Source organism: Lampris incognitus, chromosome 1 (genome assembly GCF_029633865.1).
Source record: "Lampris incognitus isolate fLamInc1 chromosome 1, fLamInc1.hap2, whole genome shotgun sequence".
Taxonomy (NCBI): domain Eukaryota; kingdom Metazoa; phylum Chordata; class Actinopteri; order Lampriformes; family Lampridae; genus Lampris; species Lampris incognitus.
Genome location: NC_079211.1, coordinates 129823421 through 129845387, shown reverse-complemented (window position 1 = coordinate 129845387; position 21967 = coordinate 129823421). Strand labels below are relative to the sequence as shown.

At 42.4% G+C, this 21967-nt stretch overlaps 1 protein-coding gene across 1 annotated transcript in view; it reads right to left on the bottom strand.

Moving 5' to 3' along the window:
* Positions 1 to 21967, bottom strand: part of ncor2 (nuclear receptor corepressor 2) — a 155028-nt gene that overhangs the window by 65682 nt on the left and 67379 nt on the right. The window contains exons 4-6 of the mRNA XM_056294019.1: positions 21679 to 21856; positions 8886 to 9068; positions 2674 to 2787 (exon numbers count right to left, since the gene is read on the bottom strand). Of these exons, the coding sequence (XP_056149994.1) occupies positions 2674 to 2787; positions 8886 to 9068; positions 21679 to 21856 (475 nt within the window). The remainder of the gene's footprint in view (positions 1 to 2673; positions 2788 to 8885; positions 9069 to 21678; positions 21857 to 21967) is intronic.

Genomic DNA, 21967 nt, shown 5'->3' with positions numbered 1-21967 from the left:
GGTAAAACTAGTTTGTCCTTTATAGATATGTCAAAACGCAGGGTCAGCAATGGAGGAACATCCTTGGAGCTGATAAGACTCCATTTTGCTCAAGCACAGTTCAACAGGTCAGATTCCTGCTGACATACACTGGTCTAGGGTAGTTTCCCTACTGCTGTACTTTAAAGAGGTTTTATCTTTGTTGCACTTTCCTGCAGCATGAAAAGGGCTTTCCCTGCCATACATGTGGTAAGAAAGGTATGCATCTCACCACTAGGTGGACTAAGAGCATAGGCAATGACTCCAGCAAAAACAAGGTAACTGTGCTACAGAATGTCAAACTGTTTTACTGCAACTAAATCAGTTATTACAGTAAGTATTTGTGAATATCTTTACATAGCTAGTGCCAGAGTTTATCATCTGACTGAAAAATAAGGACAATTCAGGTGCCAACCTGTTTATTTAAAACAAAACATTATGTGCCAGCACTGTATTGAGTTAGACGTGCTGCATGTGTGTGACTCACCATGCCTGCTACATTAACCTTTGGTTTAACCTCAAGACAACTGGACGTGGCCTTGCAGGGACAGTGAACAGCTAGCAGAGAGACTAAGTACAATGTGGCTGTCTGCCTACTCTCTATTCACATGAAATGTAAATAACTATGAAAGAGTCAAGCCAGGGAAGTATGTACAACAGTTCCCCAGGAGAAATAGCATGGTGCACAGTACATGCAAAATATCACTTAATATGTTCACAGTACCAACCTCTGAGCTCCATAATAGCAGGACACAAGGCACTGATATTCAGGTCAATTTACCACTGGCCAGGTGGGCCCGTAGGTTATAAAAGCTACTGGCCCTGACTCTGAAACCACCTATCCCAGAGTATGTTCATGTTTCTGAAATCAGAATCCTGTAATTAATAGAAATCTAATGTCATTACAGAAAGCAATGATGAAATCACTGATTGCGCTACAAAGGACAGAGACTGGTAAATCATTTTATCAATAACCAGGTTGTTTGTGTAGAGAACTCCATCTTCCTCCATCTCTTACTCGTCTCATACTCCCTGCTGTTTTCTTTTAACTCATCTTCTTACAATTTCTATTTTTGATTTTTTTTTCCTATGGCGCCTGGTCAGGAGCTGGGGGCTTATAAAAGGCTGACTAGTCAAATTAAGATAATCTGTTAGCTAACTTTGTTGTCTTTGCGGGACTGTTTTCTTTAAAGACAGTCTAGAAGATTCTATGAGGTATATAGCAGATTGAGCAGCAGAAATTGCCGCACTCATATTGTGTGCTTGAACGACAGTGCTCACCTGAGTACATTCACAGATTATGAAAAGAGAGTACTGGTAAAGTTGCACAACATCTGTGTTTCTGATCTCGATTCATGGAGGGGAAAGCTATCTCTATGATGTCTTGATGCATGCTCAATAATCCAGGTAAAAAAAATAATGATATGTTAGCCATTTTTATCATTGGCCAAGTGGGCCACAGCAAATTCAGCTTTGCTGGCCTGGCCACATGAGAAAACAGTCTCAGGCCAGCAGGCAAATTACTGTGTCAAGCCCTGGATCGTACATGAAAAATCTTTAGTTTGTCTCTTCTTCTATGAGCTGTCACAACAATGACAATGATAGGAGTGCACCAGAATTATTATAGCTTTGTATTTTTCATTATTTATTTATTTATCCCCCCAATTTGGTTTAGTTTCACTTAGTTTCCAGAGTGGGTTTGCACTTTTCATTTTAGTTTTTGTTATTTAAAAATGTTTAGTTCAGTTTTTATTAGTTTCAGCATTAGCTTCTTTCTTTCTTTCTTTCTTTCTTTCTTTCTTTTACAATATGGGAAGTATCTGTCAGGGGCAAGATACAAGAAGTTCAAAATAGGTATTGTAACACAAACAACACTTTGTGAAGGCAGTTGAGTCACAGTCATGTAGACATCCAAATCTCAATAAACATGTACCAATGCCTCCTCATGCTTGTCATAATGACAAATTTGACCAAATTTACAAAGACTAACTGAAGACATTTTCTGTATATTTTTTTATTTTGTTTAGTTTTGTAAGTACACGATATCGTTTGTTAGTTTTTGTTTTTTCTAAAGTCTAGTTTTATTTATATTTCAGTTCATTAAAATGTTTTTTCACACCTAGTTTTAGTTTTTAGTTTAGCTTTAGCAAACTATAATAACCTTGGAGTGCACATGAGGCCCAACTCAGAAACAGCAAATGTTTGTTGCCAAATCTTTCATCTCACAGGGACTTTTAAATGGCTTTCCTTGTGCCACCTTCCAACCCCAAACAACCTCTACACTCCTGCTGGGTAATCTGGTCACTTACTGCCAAGAGTTTCTTTTCAATCACACCAACAAAATTTAAAAGTTCATTCCTAGTATCGCCACACACATTGACGTGCTCAGGCAATGGAAAATATTTGGACAAAGACGGAAACTGACACACATAGTTTGTCAGCTTGAATCAGTTCAAAAGGGCAATAATAAACCAAGGGAGACATGCAGCTAGCTTTCTAATTTACTCACTCTCTGCATGATAGGACGACACTGAACATGTGAAGTGAAGCCAACCTCATTTCCACCGTAATTTTGGCTCAAGTAATGAAAGGTAAGTCATACGGTATAGTGTGCCTGGAGAGAAAAGTGAGGCTAGTGTGTGTGTGTGTACTGACCCTGTTTTCATCATAGATGATCTGCACCAGGCTGCGGTGCTTGGCCTCGCTGGGTGGAGGTGAGATAGGGCGCTCTGGCTCCTGGGGCTTTGCTGCCTCCTCTTCCAACTGTTGCTGTGGAACACACACACACGCGCACGCACACATACATGAGAGATAACCTTTAGAATTGCTGAACCCACCCCCCCCAAAATATCTGAACTTTCAGCATCCCTGCGACACCCTAGCGCCGGTTAACTTGTGTGAGATCAGTTAACTTTAAAACAGTGTTTAATAAGGCCAAACAGGACATGGAGAGATGGTCAACTCTCCCCTTGTCACTCGCTGGTAGGATCAATCTGTAAAAAGGACTATCATGCCCAAGTTTTTATCTGTTTCAAACAATCCCAGTCTTTATTCATAAATCCTTTTTTTAAGGAATTAGATCAGTACACATCCACTTTTATTTGGAATAAAAATATACCTCAAATAAGGAAAAAATGTTTGCGAAGAAAAAAGGGGGAGGGTGGTCTGTCTTCACCTAATTATTTGTATTATTGGGCGGGCAACATCCACAAGTTGGTGTTTTGGGTCTCTGATTTATCAGAGGAGGAATCTCCTGTTTTGTCTCTTATGGGGCAGCATTCAAGTAATGCAGTGTCACTTTGCTCTTAAATTTGTGCCCCACTACCCTTTAGTAAATGTTTTTGGATGAATAACCCAATTATTCAGGGTTCTCTAAAGATATGGTCTCAGTTTAGAATCCATTTTAAACTTAAACAGCCTCTTATTACTTCCCCTATTTTGGCAAATGAAGTTTTGCTCCATCTCTCACAGGCCCATTTTTTCAATTGTGGCATAGGAGAGGGATCAAGTGTGTGAAAGGCCTTTTAAAGAATGGGTACTTTACTTCTTTTGAACAGTTAAAGAAGGGCTTTGATGTTCTCCAGTCAGGTTACTTTAGATATTTACATGTACGTAGTTACAGTGCATCCGGAAAGTATTCACACCCCTTCACTTTCCCCACATTTTGTTATGTTACAGCCTTATTCCAAAATGGATTAAATTCCCTTTTTTTCTCATCAATCTACATACAATACCCTATAATGACAAAGCGAAAAAGGTTTTGTAGAAATTTTTGCAAATTTATTAAAAATAAAAAACTGAAATATTGCATGTACATAAGTATTCACACCCTTTACTCAGTACTTGGTTGAGGCACCCTTGGCAGCGATTACAGCTTCAAGTCTTCTTGGGTATGAAGCTACAAGCTTGGCACGCCTATATTTGGGGTATTTCTCCCATTCTTCTCTGCAGATCCTCTCGAGCTCTGTAAGGTTAGATGGGGAGTGTCGCTGCACAGCTATTTTCAGGTCTTTCCTGAGATGTTCAATGGGGTTCAAGTCTGGGCTCTGGCTGGGCCACTCAAGGACATTCACAGACTTGTCCCGAAGCCACTCTTTCATTGTCTTGGCTGTGTGCTTAGGGTCGTTGTCGTGTTGAAAGGTAAACCTTCGCCCCAGTCTGAGGTCCTGAGCGCTCTGGAGCAGGTTTTCATCAAGGATCTCTCTGTACTTTGCTCCATTCATCTTTCCCTCGATCCTGACTAGTCTCCCAGTTCCTGCCGCTGAAAAACATCCCCACAGCATGATGCTGCCACCACCATGCTTCACTGAAGGGATGGTATTAGCAAGGTGATGAGAGGTGCCTGGTTTCCTCCAGACATGACGTTTGGCATTCAGGCCAAAGAGTTCAATCCTGGTTTCATCAGACCAGAAAATCTTGTTTTTCATGGTCCGAGAGTCCTTTAGGTGCTTTCTGGCAAACTCCAAGCGGGCTGTCATGTGCCTTTTACTGAGCAGAGGCTTCCGTCTGGCCACTCTACCATAAAGGCCTGATTGGTGGAGTGCTGCAGAGATGGTTGTCCTTCTGGAAGGTTCTCCCATCTCCACAGAGGAACGCTGGAGCTCTGTCAGAGTAACCATCGGGTTCTTGGTCACCTCCCTGACCAAGGCCCTTCTCCCCCGATTGCTCAGTTTGGCTGGGCGGCCAGCTCTAGGAAGAGTCCTGGTGGATCCAAACTTCTTCCATTTACGAATGATGGAGACCACTGTGCTCTTCGGGACCTTCAAAGCTGTAGAATTTTTTTTGTACCCTTCCCCAGATCTGTGCCTCGATACAATCCTGTCTCGGAGGTCCACAGACAATTCCTTTGACTTCATGGTTTTGTTTCTGCTCTGACATGCACTGTCAACAGTGGGACCTTATATAGACAGGTGTGTCTTTCCAAATCATGTCCAATCCATTGAATTTACTACAGGTGGACTCCAATCAAGATGTAGAAACATCTCAAGGATGATCAGTGGAAACAGGATGAACCTGAGCTCAATTTTGAGTGTCATAGCAAAGGGTGTGAATACTTATGTACATGCAATATTTCAGTTTTTATTTTTAATAAATTTGCAAAAAATTCTGCAAAACCTTTTTCACTTTGTCATTATGGGGTATTGTGTGAAGATTGATGAGAAAAAAAGGAATTTAATCCATTTTGGAATACGGCTGTAATATAACAAAATGTGGGGAAAGTGAAGGGGTGTGAATACTTTCCGGATGCACTGTATGTCAAAACACACTTCTCTCTAACCCCACAGAGTACCTGGATAGATGAATACTTGAACATGGATCCAATTGGCAGGGGTCTGGATTATGATATTATTCAGAAGGTCGCTTCCCCATCACTTGATCACTTAAGGATGCAGTGGGAGGCGGAGTTGGGAATTAATACATCAGAGGTAAATTGTCAGGCCGCAATTACACTGATACACTCATCATCAATGTGTATTAGACATGGGTTGCTGCAGTTCAAGGTTCTGCATAGGTTACATCTATCTGCAAACAAGCTGGCCAAACTCTACCCTGGTTTAGACCTAACCTACATCAGGTGCAGTCGAGACCCAGCTAGCGTTAGTCACATGTTTTGGTCATGTCCCAAACTGACCCCATTTTGTACCGGTATATTTAATACCTTTTCATGTATGTGTAACACAGTTATGATCCTAACCCACTGACCGCACTGTTTAGCATAGTCCTGTAGGGTACATCGATAATGACTAAACAGGCTGAGGCTATAGCATTCTCTACCTTACTTGCTAGACATCTGATACTCCTTAGCTAGAAGAAATTTATGCCACCATCTCACAAGTGCTGGGTGAGGAGGTAATGTCCCATCTTAAACTTGAGCAGCTTAAATGCACTACCCAAGGTTCCACCCAGAAGTATTATAAGGTCTGTCAATCATTTCTGTTATTTTGAGATTGAGGTCCCTTCCACTAATACAATGTAGCTAACCCCCCTTACCCTTTTTATTTTTGTCCAGCATTTGTATTTTTGTTGTTTGTTTGTTTGTTTGTTTGTTTGTTTGTTTGTTTGTTTGAGTAGTGAGTATTATCTGTGACTGTACAACGTATGTGAAAATTAATAAAAAATATTTGAATAACTTGTGCGAGATAAGGACTCCACAGGGAGGAGACTATCTGCCCTATTAGCGGCAATAGCTATTAACTCCTCGGGGTTCTTAATCATAGGGTTACCACAACAGCTTGTAAACAAAGCCAAGGCCTACTGTGTAGCTACACTATGTCACGCAAGTGAGCAAGCGAGAGAGTGAGCGAGAGAAAGAGAGAGAGAGAATATATTGGTGGTGGAAGGACAGCACAAGATCATTTATATGGCCATCATACTCTTTTCTTTATCTGTGATATGACTGATGTCCTATATGCTTCTCCTTGCACTTTTCAATCAGTCTTTAATGGAGGAGTGCCTTTTGTCTTCTTAAAACCAGACAGAAAGTAGCTATGAGGCACCAAAAAGGAAAGAAAAACATTTCTTGGCTCCTATGTATGTCTGCCCTGAGACTTAACTACTTCATCACACTGATCAAAAACTCTGTGGCTTTATAACAGATAAAGGAAAGACATCCTGATAATAAAAAAAATAAAAAAATCTGGACAAAAACACAAGGTGGCAGGTACTCTACTGATTTATTTACCTATTAAGTCAATGTGCATTCAGCAGAGTTTTCACAGCACATACAGGAGTTTTATAATTGGTCCAAATGAAACCACACCCACCAATGCCAGCTTTTACAAAGGAGAACATGGTGGTTGTGTGTAGGCTGGAGAACAGCAGAAGGTCTTGAGTTGAGAAGCAGGTTGTCTGGAAGCCGGGGCTGACTGCTGGCAAGCTGAGTGGCGTGTGGTGAGCTAATCTACAGTAGAGCCATTCCCCAGTGTGCCCCCCCCCCTTCTCTTCTCCACTGCTCTCTCCTGGCCAGGGCCTCTGCAGGGGGAGAGGTGGCCTCCAGAATATCCACATGAGAGCTGAGCGTGATGGATCATCATGTGCCACAATCGGTCTGGATAAGCATCTGGCGAGGGAAACATATACATTCCCAGAGAGCCTCCTTCCCTTCCCAAACCCACCGCGGAGCAAAATAAAATAAACCAGCCGTCCTGAGCCTGGCTGACACAACACAGGCTGGCTGTAACCTAAACTCCAGCCTCCCCTCCCCACCAGAACTCTTTAAATTAAGTTTTACCTTGCCACTTAATTACTCCAGATGTTTTGGAGTACAAAGCTCAGTGTGTGTGTGTGTGTGTGGGGGGGGGGGGTTAGGAAGCAATATTGTGGGGCGAGATCAGGAGTGCACTGTTAAAACATTTTTTTTAAAAATAAGAAAAACGGCATGTGTTTTGGTGGAGAGAGGGGGTGTCAATTTATATTTGTAGGTACCACAGCTTTCTCTCCTGAGCACATTTAGGCCTATCCACTCCCAACATTAACAGTCCTGTGCTGCTGTCCCAGCCCCACAGTCCATCCCACATACCCACCCCACAATGGACCAGACCACAAGCTGCAGGCGGTTTGAATTTATGGAGTCTTAATTTGAGTGCCAGCCAAAGAAGAGACGGGGGAGGTAGAGGAGAAGGGATGGCTGAAGATATCAGCATGTTGGCAAGAGGGTGGAGGGGGGTTGGGGTGGGTGCAAAAGAGCTCCACCACAGAGCTTTTCCACTAAACATGATGTGGCAGACAGCCAAAAAAGAGACAGTGAGGAAGGAATATGAGTGGTTTAACAGTCACAAAACCCCCCGCTATAATCCTACCCTCCCGCAGGGGAGCTGTTATTTATAGCTGTATATATTTTTAACCTACTTTTCTCCTAAATAAAAAAGCCAGGAGTAAAGAAGAGAGAATGCAGCTGCCCAGAGACAAGTGTGTATGGAGTTGTGGCACCATGAGCAAGAACAAACTGCAGATCTATAATTCAGTGATTGCAACACATCAAAGTCTCCGTCCAAGACCTTTTTGTGTTGCCATCAACAAAAGGCTGGCACCGGGACGTATTACAAAACCACAGGTGAACAATCTCAACACTGCCATTAAGCAAATTCAAAACTGATGTCAACTATGGCAAACACTTGTACATCTACAAGAATTAACAACAGACTTAACATACAGGTAGCAAATGGTGCCTTTAAGGCATTTTAGATGCATCATAACGTACTTTGAATGTACATGAATGATCCAATAAGGTGGTAACTGCAGGGGAAGAAGTACTGTAAATTGTCATTACAGCTAATGCTTGGCCAATTTTTGAATATTTGTTGTATAAGGTGCCCTCAATTTGAATGCCACCCACATTTTACAAATAATGCCTTGTGAAACGGTTTATGACAAGTAGCACTCCAAAGCCAAAACTAGGAGCCCACCAGGAGAATTCAAAGTGGAGATGTACCACTGGTATCGGATATCAGGCTGATACCATGCTAAAATGGTGTATCGGTATCAGAGTTTTTACCCAAGACTATAATTCAAAATACAATGTAAAAGGAGAAATGGCTTGATTCACCATATTTTTGGCACAAGGAAGCCTGTTTTTCTGCAGTGGGGGGAGGGGAGGGGCTGATTCTATCACAATAATTTTGTCCATTGACCCCAAACTAAATGGTCCAAGTCGGCACTGCTCAGCAAAAGTAATGATTGGATCAGTACTAAGTGTAGGACAATACTTGAAAATTCATACCCAGAATCTACAGTGAAAAAGTGATATTTGAGTACCACGAGAATTCAAGGGTAATCCACTACAATTGACTTCAAGGGCAGCAACTGACTAAAATCTCTGGACAGAGAGCAACTCTCAGCTACAAGTAATACCAGATAGCAGTGCCAACCTGTTTCTTGCGAAGCTTGCAGATCTGCTGCTCCACCATGGTGATCTCTCTGTCCACACGGTCCATGTTCTGGATCAGCTCCTCTTTGGAGAAGCGGGCTGGCACCATATCAAGATCAGGGTCCATCTGGGCCGGACTGACAGGGGAGATAGGCTCCAGCTTCCCCATGGAACTGCCACGCTCCTGACATAGATCCGGGAAGAAGGGTAATTCATTAGTTATATTCTGTACACCAACAAGAGCAAGAAATGTGATGCTATGGATATTAACTATGAGGCAGATATTGTCAAACTACGCTTACAGGCAGATGCTTGATGCTGCCATGCTTTATTTAGCTGGTTGGAGCCTATAATGACTTGAAAGGAAGAGCAGAAAGATCCTCAAATCTGCTGTGCTCATAACAGTATTGACACTACCAAACCATTATTCAACAAGGGTGGAGGGGAGAAGGAAATAAAATTACTAGTTCAAAATCACAATACTGTATTTACCTTGAATTGCAATAAAACACAATTAACAGATGCTGTGAAGAGGTCTGATGTAATGATTTCTTTCTTAATCACTGAATGTTTAAATATTTACTCAAGAAAGTATATTAATTTTTTATATATATTTTTGTAACACAGGCTGAAAATAAATGAATTTTGTTACATGTTTTCTTTGGATTATTACAGTTTTCAAATAATATGGTTGATATGAGGGGATCAGACTCAGAATCAGATGGAGCCTTACAAAACTGATATCAAATCATAGTAGGGGTGGGAATCTAGGCACCTCACGATTCGATTCCAATTCAGAGGGCTACGATGCGATTATAAAACGATTACTGATGCATCTTGATGCATCAACATTTTTTATTTCTATACATGATTAATGTCTTGTCACTGTGTGAATACTTGTTACTTTTAAAACATAGCATATTTGTAATGATCCATAATTAAAATAAATAGAAGAGATGTGTCGACTGAAAGGCCACGTTTCCCAGCATTGCAAAGAACCAACAAGAAAAGAAACAAAAGTGTGCCTGTAGCAGCATCCTTGTTGTAAATTAACATGGGCTTCAGCAAGATTTCAGCAACCACCTGATAGCATAAAAAGCTGTCCTCATTCACAAATAAATAATAAAACCCTCAACCAAAATCCACATGGTATGGGCAATGAGCAGAGAATCGCTCAGACAAAAAACAAACAAACAAACAAAACAAAACATTTTGCTGTAAATTAAAATAAAAAACAGTTTTCAAACAAAAACAACATAGAATTCTTTACCAGCGCTCATACAAAACTAACACTTTCTGTGGAATATGTGGTAAAACAATAAATAATGAAAAAACTGCAAATAATAGGCCACAAAGAAATCATGGAAATGCATGGAAGTGGAACATAGCAAATGTGCTTAGCTGGTGAATGCTGGAATGTGTAAGCTGTTGCGTAAGAACAGGAGTTGGTCTACATGCTCCAGTGTAAGTGTGCGCCGCAATCCAGTAACTACCCTGCACGTCAGACATGAGCTGCCAGTCATCGGTAATAATGTGTGCAGTTACGGTGACATAAGATTCTGTAGCAATTGATTGTCCACACATCGCATGTTACTGCTATCCTACCCGCTTTCCTCAATGATTCCATGACTTTGGTTTTGGTTTCATTGTAGAGTGTGGGTATCGCTGTGTCAGTGAAAAAACATCGAGATGGGATGTTGTATCTCAGCTCCAAAGTGTGCAGCAAGGTGCGAAAGCCCTAGTTCTCAATGACTGAGAAGGAGCGCAAATCGTTGGCAATAAAGTTGCGATCGACTTTGTGATTCGCTTCGCCCTTTCCGAGTTTGGTGGCAGCTTTGATATCACTTGTTCAATTGTTCCCTGGTTGGCAGCAACTACAACTAGTTGTTTTTCCTCCAACTCCGGATAGGAACGTGAAATATGGTTTCTCATATTTGTTGTGTTGCCAAAATATTTTATTTTAGTTAGAAACAACTTGCATAAGCGTGGTTCTTGTTCGGGTCCCTTTTCCCTTCAGCTTCATAGAAGCCAAAATGCTTCCATACGCTGGCATTTTAAGCCAGAGGGTCCTGGTTGGATTGTATCCAACTTCGGTTGCTCGCATTTAGCCATTCTCACCAAAACTGAAGAAGTAGCCTAGCTTAGAATGTAAACACGACGCACGTGTGTAGTGTTGGATGGTGCACAATCACGAGGAGGCAGGTCGGATTAGAACGGACATTTATTTAACTCAAAGATTATGTAGGCAGCCGTCATTACATTTTCTTCTTCACGTCAAAACAAGAAACAGCATATTAACATAGCATCACCTAGTGGTGCAAGCGGGCAACATGAATATCAATATAAACAGAACACAACATCTCCTCTCTGTAAAAGAATGTTACTGCCAAACCAGCATCATTAAGATTCTGTAATCACTGCTTATTATTTTCCAAAGATGACTAACATTAGGTAACAGTAACAAAACACTTAATGGTATGTAAACAATACACCTTAATATCTCTAATCCTACAATAATATTACGTTTCATTTACCATTTTTTCTGATACTATCTTTCTCTCTAGGCCATGGTAAATTTTTCAAAACCAGAGTATACATCAAATAAAGATTTGTCAACAGTATGTTTCCCTTATAACACGCTTGCTTGTAATATTATTTTTTTTCTCTTTCCCATGCCTTTTTCTAGCCATCCAATGGCTTAAACTTACAGTCAAACTTTCAGTACGGGACATAGTCCTTATGCCAACTAGGCTTATTTCTTGCACGTGGCTGGATGTGGGGAGTGTGCATGTGATGTGATTTTGGAGCAGGATTGTTGACAGGTTCATACTCAGCTGCAGCAGGGAAGGGAGCCAGGTGGGATGCATTCCATTTTTTTTCCATTGCGAAGCAAGAGGGTGCTTGTGCCTACCCTCTTTTCTACAGTCACTGGTCCACTGAATCTCAGGTGTGCTTTGGGAACGTGGTGAGGTATTCTTATCCTAACTCTCTCTCCCTCATGAAAGAGAGGTGCGCAGGAACCACGTTTGGAGTCAGTGTAGTGCTTCATCTTGGCCTGTTTTTCTTGGACCATTCTGTGCACAGAGTCACCCTGTGCTGTCAAAGTAGGTTGCAGGAGCAGTATGTCCAGTTTAGTGCACATTCTTCTGCCATAAAGCAGTTCATGTGGTGAGATGGCAGTGGTGGCGTGTGGAGTGGCCCTGTAGACTTGTAGCCAATCCAACACAGCCTCTTTCCATGGCCGAGACTACTGGATTGCAGTCTGGACGCAGCACTTCAGAACACGGTGGAAATGTTCAACGGCACAGTTGGCCACCGGATAGTAGACTGATACCCGATTGTGGAGAATGCCCCTTTTCTCAAGAAACTCAGTGAAGGCTGCCGACGTGAATTGAGCTCCATTGTCTGTAACAATGCTTTCTGGGTCACCATGTCTGCTAAAAACAGAGGTAAGAAACTGTATTACATCAGCAGTTGTTGCAGCTGGGAAAAGGCCAACTCAGGCCACTTGGAGTAGTAGTCCGTCAGCGTAATAGCATAACAGCAGGTGGGCACAGCTGTCCCAAAAGGCCCTACTATGTCAAGACCTAGTTGGGGTCTCCACCCTCCCTGACACTAACCCAAATTAGTGTCAAGGTGGAGACCCTCTATGGCCGCTCTGGTGGCCGAGCGGAATAGACCACCGTTCTTGCAATCCGCTCGTCATGTGGCTGGGAGGTTCATATCCTAGCCTCGCCGTAACCGGTCACGGCCAGAGCGTCCATGGGGTAAGGCATTCATTAGGCCACCCTTACCCAAGGGATAGTGGGTGTAGATCGGTGTAGTGTTTGGGGACTCGTCGTTCTCCAGTGACCCCTCTGGCCCATCCGGGCACCTGCAGCCAAGTGACCGAAAGCATTCTCCCTATGTCTCCTTCACGGCCTGAGGGCAATGCAATCCATGCGTGGCTTCATCGTGTAAAATAGCGAGAACAGCCGACACGAGTTTGAAGGAAGCTGGTGTTATGGCTATCTCCTTCCTGTGGAAATGTGAGCCAGGGGAGTTATTCGACAAGAGTTCCGGCCATATGCGATTGGGTTAATCGGGTGGGATAAGGGGAAAAACTAGAAATAAATGTACACTACCGTTCAAAAGTTTGGGATCACCCAAACAATTTTGTGTTTTCCATGAAAAGTCACACTTATTCACCACCATATGTTGTGAAATGAATAGAAAATAGAGTCAAGACATTGACAAGGTTAGAAATAATGATTTGTATTTGAAATAAGATTTTTTTTACATCAAACTTTGCTTTCGTCAAAGAATCCTCCATTTGCAGCAATTACAGCATTGCAGACCTTTGGCATTCTAGCTGTTAATTTGTTGAGGTAATCTGGAGAAATTGCACCCCACGCTTCCAGAAGCAGCTCCCACAAGTTGGATTGGTTGGATGGGCACTTCTTTGAGCAGATTGAGTTTCTGGAGCATCACATTTGTGGGGTCAATTAAACGCTCAAAATGGCCAGAAAAAGAGAACTTTCATCTGAAACTCGACAGTCTATTCTTGTTCTTAGAAATGGCTATTCCATGCGAGAAATTGCTAAGAAATTGAAGATTTCCTACACCGGTGTGTACTACTCCCTTCAGAGGACAGCACAAACAGGCTCTAACCAGAGTAGAAAAAGAAGTGGGAGGCCGCGTTGCACAACTGAGCAAGAAGATAAGTACATTAGAGTCTCTAGTTTGAGAAACAGACGCCTCACAGGTCCCCAACTGGCATCTTCATTAAATAGTACCTGTTAGAGCCTGTTTGTGCTGTCCTCTGAAGGGAGTAGTACACACCGGTGTAGGAAATCTTCAATTTCTTAGCAATTTCTCGCATGGAATAGCCTTCATTTCTAAGAACAAGAATAGACTGTCGAGTTTCAGATGAAAGTTCTCTTTTTCTGGCCATTTTGAGCGTTTAATTGACCCCACAAATGTGATGCTCCAGAAACTCAATCTGCTCAAAGAAGTGCCCATCCAACCAATCCAACTTGTGGGAGCTGCTTCTGGAAGCGTGGGGTGCAATTTCTCCAGATTACCTCAACAAATTAACAGCTAGAATGCCAAAGGTCTGCAATGCTGTAATTGCTGCAAATGGAGGATTCTTTAACGAAAGCAAAGTTTGATGTAAAAAAAATCTTATTTCAAATACAAATCATTATTTCTAACCTTGTCAATGTCTTGACTCTATTTTCTATTCATTTCACAACATATGGTGGTGAATAAGTGTGACTTTTCATGGAAAACACGAAATTGTTTGGGTGATCCCAAACTTTTGAACGGTAGTGTATTTTAAAAAAATAAAGGCGGAGACCCTCTCCCAATAAAAGAGCTTGACATTACGCTGCCAGTCATTCAAAAAACACTCACCTCTTCCTCGCTACAAACGAGTAAGTAGGGTGGTCTGGTGAGAGACTTACTAAAGCTACTCCGAGAACCAGTTTACATAAGTAACCTAAAGTTCATTTTCATAGGATTCCATTCGTGTTTCTCATTGGGAAACACCGACTCCTGGATAGCTGGGCAGATGTTAATGAGGGACCAACATTCCTGAAATGAGCCTTACTGAGGCTTAGCCACACTGCCTGTAGAAACTAGCAAAGGTGTGTGGGGAGGCCCAACTTGCTACAGCACAAATCTCCTGAATGGAGATCCCTCTGAAAAGGGCCCATGAGGTGGTGAGACCCCTGATAGAATGTGCATGCAGCCCCTCTGGTGGCTGTAAACCCTTAGAGCTATAAGCTAAAGCAATAGCCCCCACAATCTAGTGAGAGAGCCGCTGCTTTGAGACTGGCTTCCCCAAGTGGTTCTTTGCCCAAGACACAAAAAGGTCACTTTCCCTAAAGCTTTTGGTTCTGTCTATGTAGATGCATAAGGCCTGCACCAGGCACAACATATGTAACCACTGATGCTCATCTGAGGGGAATGACAGGGAATAGAAGGACACAAGGTCAATTGGTGAACATCAACCTAACCCTTAGGCGTAAAGGTAGGGTTAGGTTGTAAGGTCATCCTTACATTCCCGAAGAGAAGTTTTTACACACCTGGTATACTGAAAACGCATGAATCTCATCCATTCATTAAGCTGAAGCAAGAGACAGCAACAAAGCTGTCTCTTGCCACAGTCAGGGTACATATACATGGTATGGGCACATGTTGGCAACCATACCAACATGTACCCTGGCTGTGTCGAATGACAGAAGCTAAGCAGGTTTGGCTTGGCTAGTATTTCGATGGAAGACCTCCTGGGAAAACGGAGTTGCTGCAGGAAGTGGTGTTTGGTGTTGGTGGGCCAGTAGGGGGCAGTCTTCTCTCTGGTCCTAATAAAAACAAAACCAGCAACAACAAAAATCCCAATGCCCCAGGGCAGTGTCAGGGACACTGTGCTGTAGGAGATGCCGTCCTTCAGATGATACAAAACTGACAGTGCAAGTTAAGAGTCGTCATCATCATCCTCGCTGGTCATGAAGAGTTCCGACCCACCGTCAGAAAAATCATCTGCCACTTCCACTGGACAACCCAGCACACCTGCCACGAGGCGGTCCCGACTAATTCCTGGGGCAGCGGGTCCATGAAGTCAAGTTGATCCCCCCAAGTTTGGGCCAACCTCAGTTTCGGGAGCCATTGTCTCAGCAAGGTCTATCAGCTCCTGAGCCGCTGTGGTGGAAGACATAATTGAGTCACCAGCGGACAAGTTCATCTGACGTGCCAGTCGCCAACTGAGCACTTTGGCAGAGAACCGCCTACAATATGTACACTCCTCTGTGGGCTTAAAGGCAGCTTGGTCGTGTTTCAGGCCAAGCCACATCACACACATCTGGTGAGTGTCCTTGCTTGGCATTTTATTCCCACAAGGGCAGGCTCACTCCTGTGTTTTCTCCTCCGTTTTAGTGGACACATTAGCAGCAGCCATATTTGTCACTAGCAGGTTTTATTAGCTGTGAAGCTACGCTGTATTTGAGTGCGCTATTGCTAACCTGGCATAGCTAGGGGATAGCAGGAATCGACTGGGAGTGCTGTGACTTCCAGGGGGGTTATACAGCGGGAGTGTTGCTACTCTGTGATGCGTTAGCAAGGAGAAGCTAACATTAGTCTGGGAAGGTATTTTTTACTTTGGGTATTGTCTCTGTAGAGTGTTACCACTCAGATTTGCTAGCTGCTGAAAGTATTTCTATTCTCCACAGTTAGCAACTCAGACTACTGTTTGATGACAGACTAGTATGAGTGGTAACTCTTGAATAACTGAGCAGATGAGAGCAAAGCGCCCGATGACTGAGTTTTTGCTCATGTTGATGGACAGTTTAGCTAGGTCCTGGAAAGACAATTAGCTCGAGAGAGAAAGCGAGAAGAGGTTTTCGAATTACTGGCAGCGTAGTATCAAGCCCTTTTATAGAGGGAAGGTCTCCAGCTTCCTTGACACTGATGCGCTTAGTTCCAGCCAATCCTGGCTAGCAGAATGCAATAGGAGCATCTGATTAGGTCCCAGCGTAGGCATCTCCCAATGTGAGACACGAAAAAAATGCTATGAAAGAGAACTCTCTATGCATCCTTGGGGAAGGTAGCACACTCCAGTAATTAAGTCCTGTGGGTAATGAAATCCTGTCTCACTTGACCACACTAACAAATATGAGGTCACCATTTTTCTTACCAGGATTATTCAAGAGTGCGGAGATAACAATCTGGTTCTATTTGAGAGTCATTGTTTGAAATGTAAAATAGTCTGTTATGTTGGAGAGAAAATAGAGGAGCAATACAACAAATGACAAATGTTGAAATAAAGCTGTCTGCTCAGAAGCTATCACTGACTATGCCTTCCAGCTCTAAAATGGAAATGTGTCAGACAGAAATATCCAGTTTTTCTTATTGCGGCAGACCTATTGATGAGACTTGGGGTGGATGTGGAGGAGAATTCATATAAAACCATTGATCTCTGCAGTAAACTCAAGTCAAGCATGTGCACACGTTTGTGTGTGTGTGTGTGTGTTTATTTTCGGCATATATGCTAGAGTGACAAAAACCATAAACAACAGCTCGCGATTTGTGATCCGGCTCGCGTTTTGTTCTGGGTTATTTTTAAATGACTGAATGAAAGTTACATAAGCGGGTTAATCTGAGGGAGGCCGGCTGGGTTATAGCCCCATAGACCTGCTGTGATTGAAATGTCAGTGCCAGGGGATGTTGGAGGCGCTTCTCTGGATGAGGAGGCCCAAGGCTGCGAAAGCTAGTTAGTCACAAAAATCCATCACATGCACACAAAACAGGAAGATGGCTCCTAGAGAAGGCTTTGCTTGGACTGAAACATCATCCTTTAAGCACAAAATGACACTTCCGTCCCTTCCTTTGTTATGGCTTATTATGCACCGTAGTTACTCTGGTACTCGCTCCATTGCAAGACAGCACTGAACTTTCCCTCTGCATAACAAATCATGATGATAAAAAAGCAGACATCATTACATAACAAACTGGTAATCATAAACACAAGGAATCCAGAGAAATAAACAACAATCTGGACAAAAGAAAACTTTTTTTTTTAATGGATTCCTGGTGCACGGATGGGGGGTGGGGGGTGGGGGGTTCCCAGCTAAATCAGTGGTTAGGGAGCATCTGAGTTATATCAAGTGATTACAAATACAAACTTGGGAGTTTCAGAAAAAAAATTTTGAACAGTCAGAACAGTCAAAAACTTAATAATGTTTAAAATGGGTAAAAATAATTACATTTCCTGTCACAATCTTTGATCAACATCACTGATTAATTCATAAGTTTTTGTCCCACCTAATTTTTCCCTCTCAGCTTGTACTCTCCTTGCTTTCAGGTTGTCCCTCACTTTCAAGTCTCAGGTATGCAATTAACAAGTTGTTTACAATATACAATTAGCCAACACTAACTACTTAGTTTAAAGTGACCTTAGCTCAGATATGGCAGATTATTCTTTTTCGAACGATACCTCTGCATCAACATGCCTCAAAGGAGAGTTTACTTAAAAATCCCATCGAGGAAGGTTTATGGCTTCTGTGGTCACATCTCATTGGAAAACACCAGACTACTCTGTTTGAGCCAGTAAATACATCCATACACAGTCCCCTTTTCCAAGAATAATAGCATTCTGAAACTTCCTCAGTAATACTCAGAATTTTCTAAGGTGGCTATGTGAGATGAACACACAGTTCTATTCCTTCATTTAGCTCTAACAATGAGTAACAAATCAGTGAGGCACCAACAATTTATTTACTGTGAATTAGCTTAGAATTTTGGGAAGCTGAGCCTATTGCCTACTACATCCATCTATGAAACAAGCATTAGCATGGAGCCACTATCAACCTAACAGTTCGGCAGCATCATGATATGGCCTGCCAAGCCTTTATAAGCTACATATTTGCCATTTTCTCTTCTCGCTGTAATTGTGAAACCCTACCACACTGAGATCCTTATTCCTATGGCTGTACCCATGCTATATACTATACATTTACATTTTACATTATGTTTACCTCCAGTGTTCAATTTGCCACCAAATTTTTGATCAAGGGTTTATTATTAAAAATAAAAGCAGACACACTCATACTGTGAGTAGAGCAAGAAGTGGTCAAATTGTCAGCATGTTAAGTAATAAGAATAATAACATGAAACTTTTATATGGCACCTTTCTCAAACCCAAAGACACTTTACAAGAAAACATGGGACACGGAAAATAGGCAAATATAAATATGCCATCCATTTGTTCAGTGAAAACAAAGGTAAAACAAAGCATATCTTATTGATTTATTTCACATTCAATGTGCTTTCACAACAATTTAGAATGAGTCACTATAACTAGTATTTAAATTAATAAAAAGAGTCAACTGAATTCACCCTGCATGACAGGGGCAAAAAAAAACAACAAAACAAAACAAAACAATGTTTTGCATTTTAAATAGGCTCAGTGGTGCAGAGACATAACCCTGGGCTGCCAGTTCTGCATCATACTCCAGGGCAGGGAAGTGTGTGCAGCAGTATGTGTTGAGAATGAGCTAATCTGGAGGGATTTCACAGTATGGCAAACCTAGCAGTCAAGAGCAGGGCTGTGGAGTTTTTGATCTGGTCTAGAACCCCGACATTGCCCTCTGTCAATGTGAAAAGCAGCACAACATATCAACAATTGCTACACCTGTGACATGGTGTGAAAACATGACAGCCCAATAACTGATCCCAATGTGGCTTGGTGCAATGTGTGACTCACAACTCAAATGCCCTTGACATGGTCACATTTTGCATGCCTGCATGTTCATGTTTGTATGTTGCTTGGAGAGTGCCTCTCTGAGCTACTGCAAATCATGTGGTTTAAGTATGTGCATTCCAGATAATTACTGAATTAAAACGTGGGCAGCCCACTTTTGCATCAGAAGATGCTTAAAAGTTCACAGTATTCCCACTTGTTTTGACTATGCACACTCTTATGCATGGCATAAGGGGAGGGTATAAGGGTAGGAGCATACTTAATCAGTAGAAGTATTTAATTTTTGGTCTCATCTATTCTGTCCAGATCCTGGGGGCTGAAATGAGGCGAGCACTTCACTTCCCCTGCCAGTGTATGATAACAAATGGTTGGTTTGTCTCTGATCACTGAACATGGGCCAAAGGGTTCATCAGTCTAGATATGCAGCTGTGCGTGTTATGACTGGAAATTTAGAACATAACCTTTGTGTGCCAAGCAACCCAGGAAGCAGGGGATCGTGCGGTGGACAATGCACAAATAGAGGTGGCAATGCACAGTCACACAACTGACACCCAACCTGCTGGTGCATCCTCATTTGTATTCAGGCAACCTCTGTCTACAGTATTTTCTGGTCAGTCATCCGATTTCAGCTGCAGCATACATAACCCTAACGCACCAGCAACACCGCCCACATGTTGAGCCATGTGGGGTGAGTGTACAACCAATGGAAATTTACTGAGGTCATAACACAGAGGTGTGAAGAATGGCCTTCCATATTCCAATCCTCCCCCCCACTTGGAACACAGGCAGACGCACACTGAGCTTCACTCTAGTCTCTTTTGTCCAGTGCCTTAGCTGATCAACAGGCAGGCCTTAGAATGCAGACTGCCTTCACGCCATCTAATCTAGGCCTCTTTCAGGAAAGTAAACAAGGCTCACTATTGTACTGTGAGGAATTCTGCCATGATTTTTGCGACTAAGCCATAGGCTCTGCCTGTTCTCCATTACATATAAATTTCAAGACAAAGTAGGGGGAAGTTGGAGATGAGCTTTGTTTCAACAAGAGCAAGCGGAGAGAACACTGATGTAGGTCAGTGAAGAAGTTCCCTTTGTCTTGGTTGTGTCCTGAGTCACGATACAACCATTAAGTTTAGTCTGAGATAGTACCAGCCTACTCCCACTTTTCCTGTTAGTCTTGGCCTCTCTTACCCCTCAACCCCCTTCCCTTTATCTGTGCATCTCTGCATTTGACCTTTGCCTCCTTTTCTGTCCCATCTCCCACTCTACCACTTTTGTTTGGCTCACTTTTTCCATAGAGTGATCGCATCTGACAAGACTTATATAATGGGTTTACAGCCCTCAGCTCTATGGGGAATTACTGACATTCCTGCATATTTCCATGCGAGCTTAAGAGTCAGTGATATATTTTTTTTCATAGCAACCTCCTTTTATTGGCGTATCTATTTACCATTCCTTGGCTGTCTGCCTTCCCTAGCAGTTTGAAGTGCACTGTGTAATGTCAGGAACAACTTCCAATCAGCAGCTCTACCCTAGGAGGCTAGCAGTTTTGATCTGCTGTTCCAACAGTTTCATCCTTGCAGTCTTTTTAAATCTAGGTCAGTTCCATTATTTATTAACTGCTGTTTCACAACTGCCTCAGTCTTCCCACCGCTTCTTGTAGAGCTCAAGCTTTGCCACAGTGCAGAATCCCTCTCCTCGTCTCATGATGTGATAGGTCTAATAATACCCTCTGTAACCCTGGGGAGATGGAGTCACACAGCAGGCGTGCACAGTACTGGGTGATATCTGTGTTCCGGCTGCCATTCCCTTAAAGACTCTAGTGGGCTTTGAGAAAGCCACGTGTAAAAATCAAGACCAGACTAAAGACAGTTTGGTCACTTAAATTTTAGGAATAAAGAGAAAAGCCAGTCAAAATGAGACAGGAGTAGCTTAATTAAAATGTGTTGGGGGGGGGGGGGGGGGGGAGTCATACAGTTCAAGAAATTAAGGCTGATGAAAAATAAAATCTTGACAATTAAAAGTGTTTTCATCTTTACCAATCAAACCCTTCAGTAAATAGGAACTAAAATCTGTGTGTTGTCAACACTGAATGCATCATGCTGAGATGTCCAATGAAGTCTGTTGGTCGCTAGTTTAATTGTTGAGACTAGTAAGCTCAGGAAGAAAAGTGGTCACCGAAATTCAAAGTGAGGGATTTTTTTTAAACATGCATGAGGGCAGATAAACATGTCTAAAAACAACGGTATGCTGAGTGTATGAAAACACCTTTGTGCAATTCCCTTTTTGTAAGACAACTTTACTGTGAAGCCAACAAGGTTTCAACCTTGCTAACCTATGAAGAAATTAAGCATGTATTTCACCCATAAACAGATAAACAAATATGAGCATTGCAACAGTGAAGAGTAATGGAAATAAGTTGCATATTGGGCAAATAATCAACCATTTACATGTTGCAAAATAAAAGACTAAACACAGAGATATGCTCCTCAGGAAACGCCTTCATCCATCTTTAAACCAAGTCCTATAGAGTCATTTCAGTGATCATGTCAGTACTGACCTTGGCCATATCTTCAGACCCACCCAGGGAGAGAGGCGGACGGTGAGCTGAATGCCTCATCAGAGACTCTGGCCCAATCTCCAGTCGAGGCCGTTTGATCTCAGAATACTCAACCTCTGACTGGCTGTTGGGCTCTGGCATGTAGATGTGCTCATAACGAATGTGCTGCTCCTGGCCTCTGTAAGGGGGGGGGGGGGGCAGAAGATTAGACAAAACTGTTTAAACAGCAATAAAAGGCTTATATGTATTTGTATAGATTTTAGGTGTTATGGGAGGCAAGCCTTGCTTT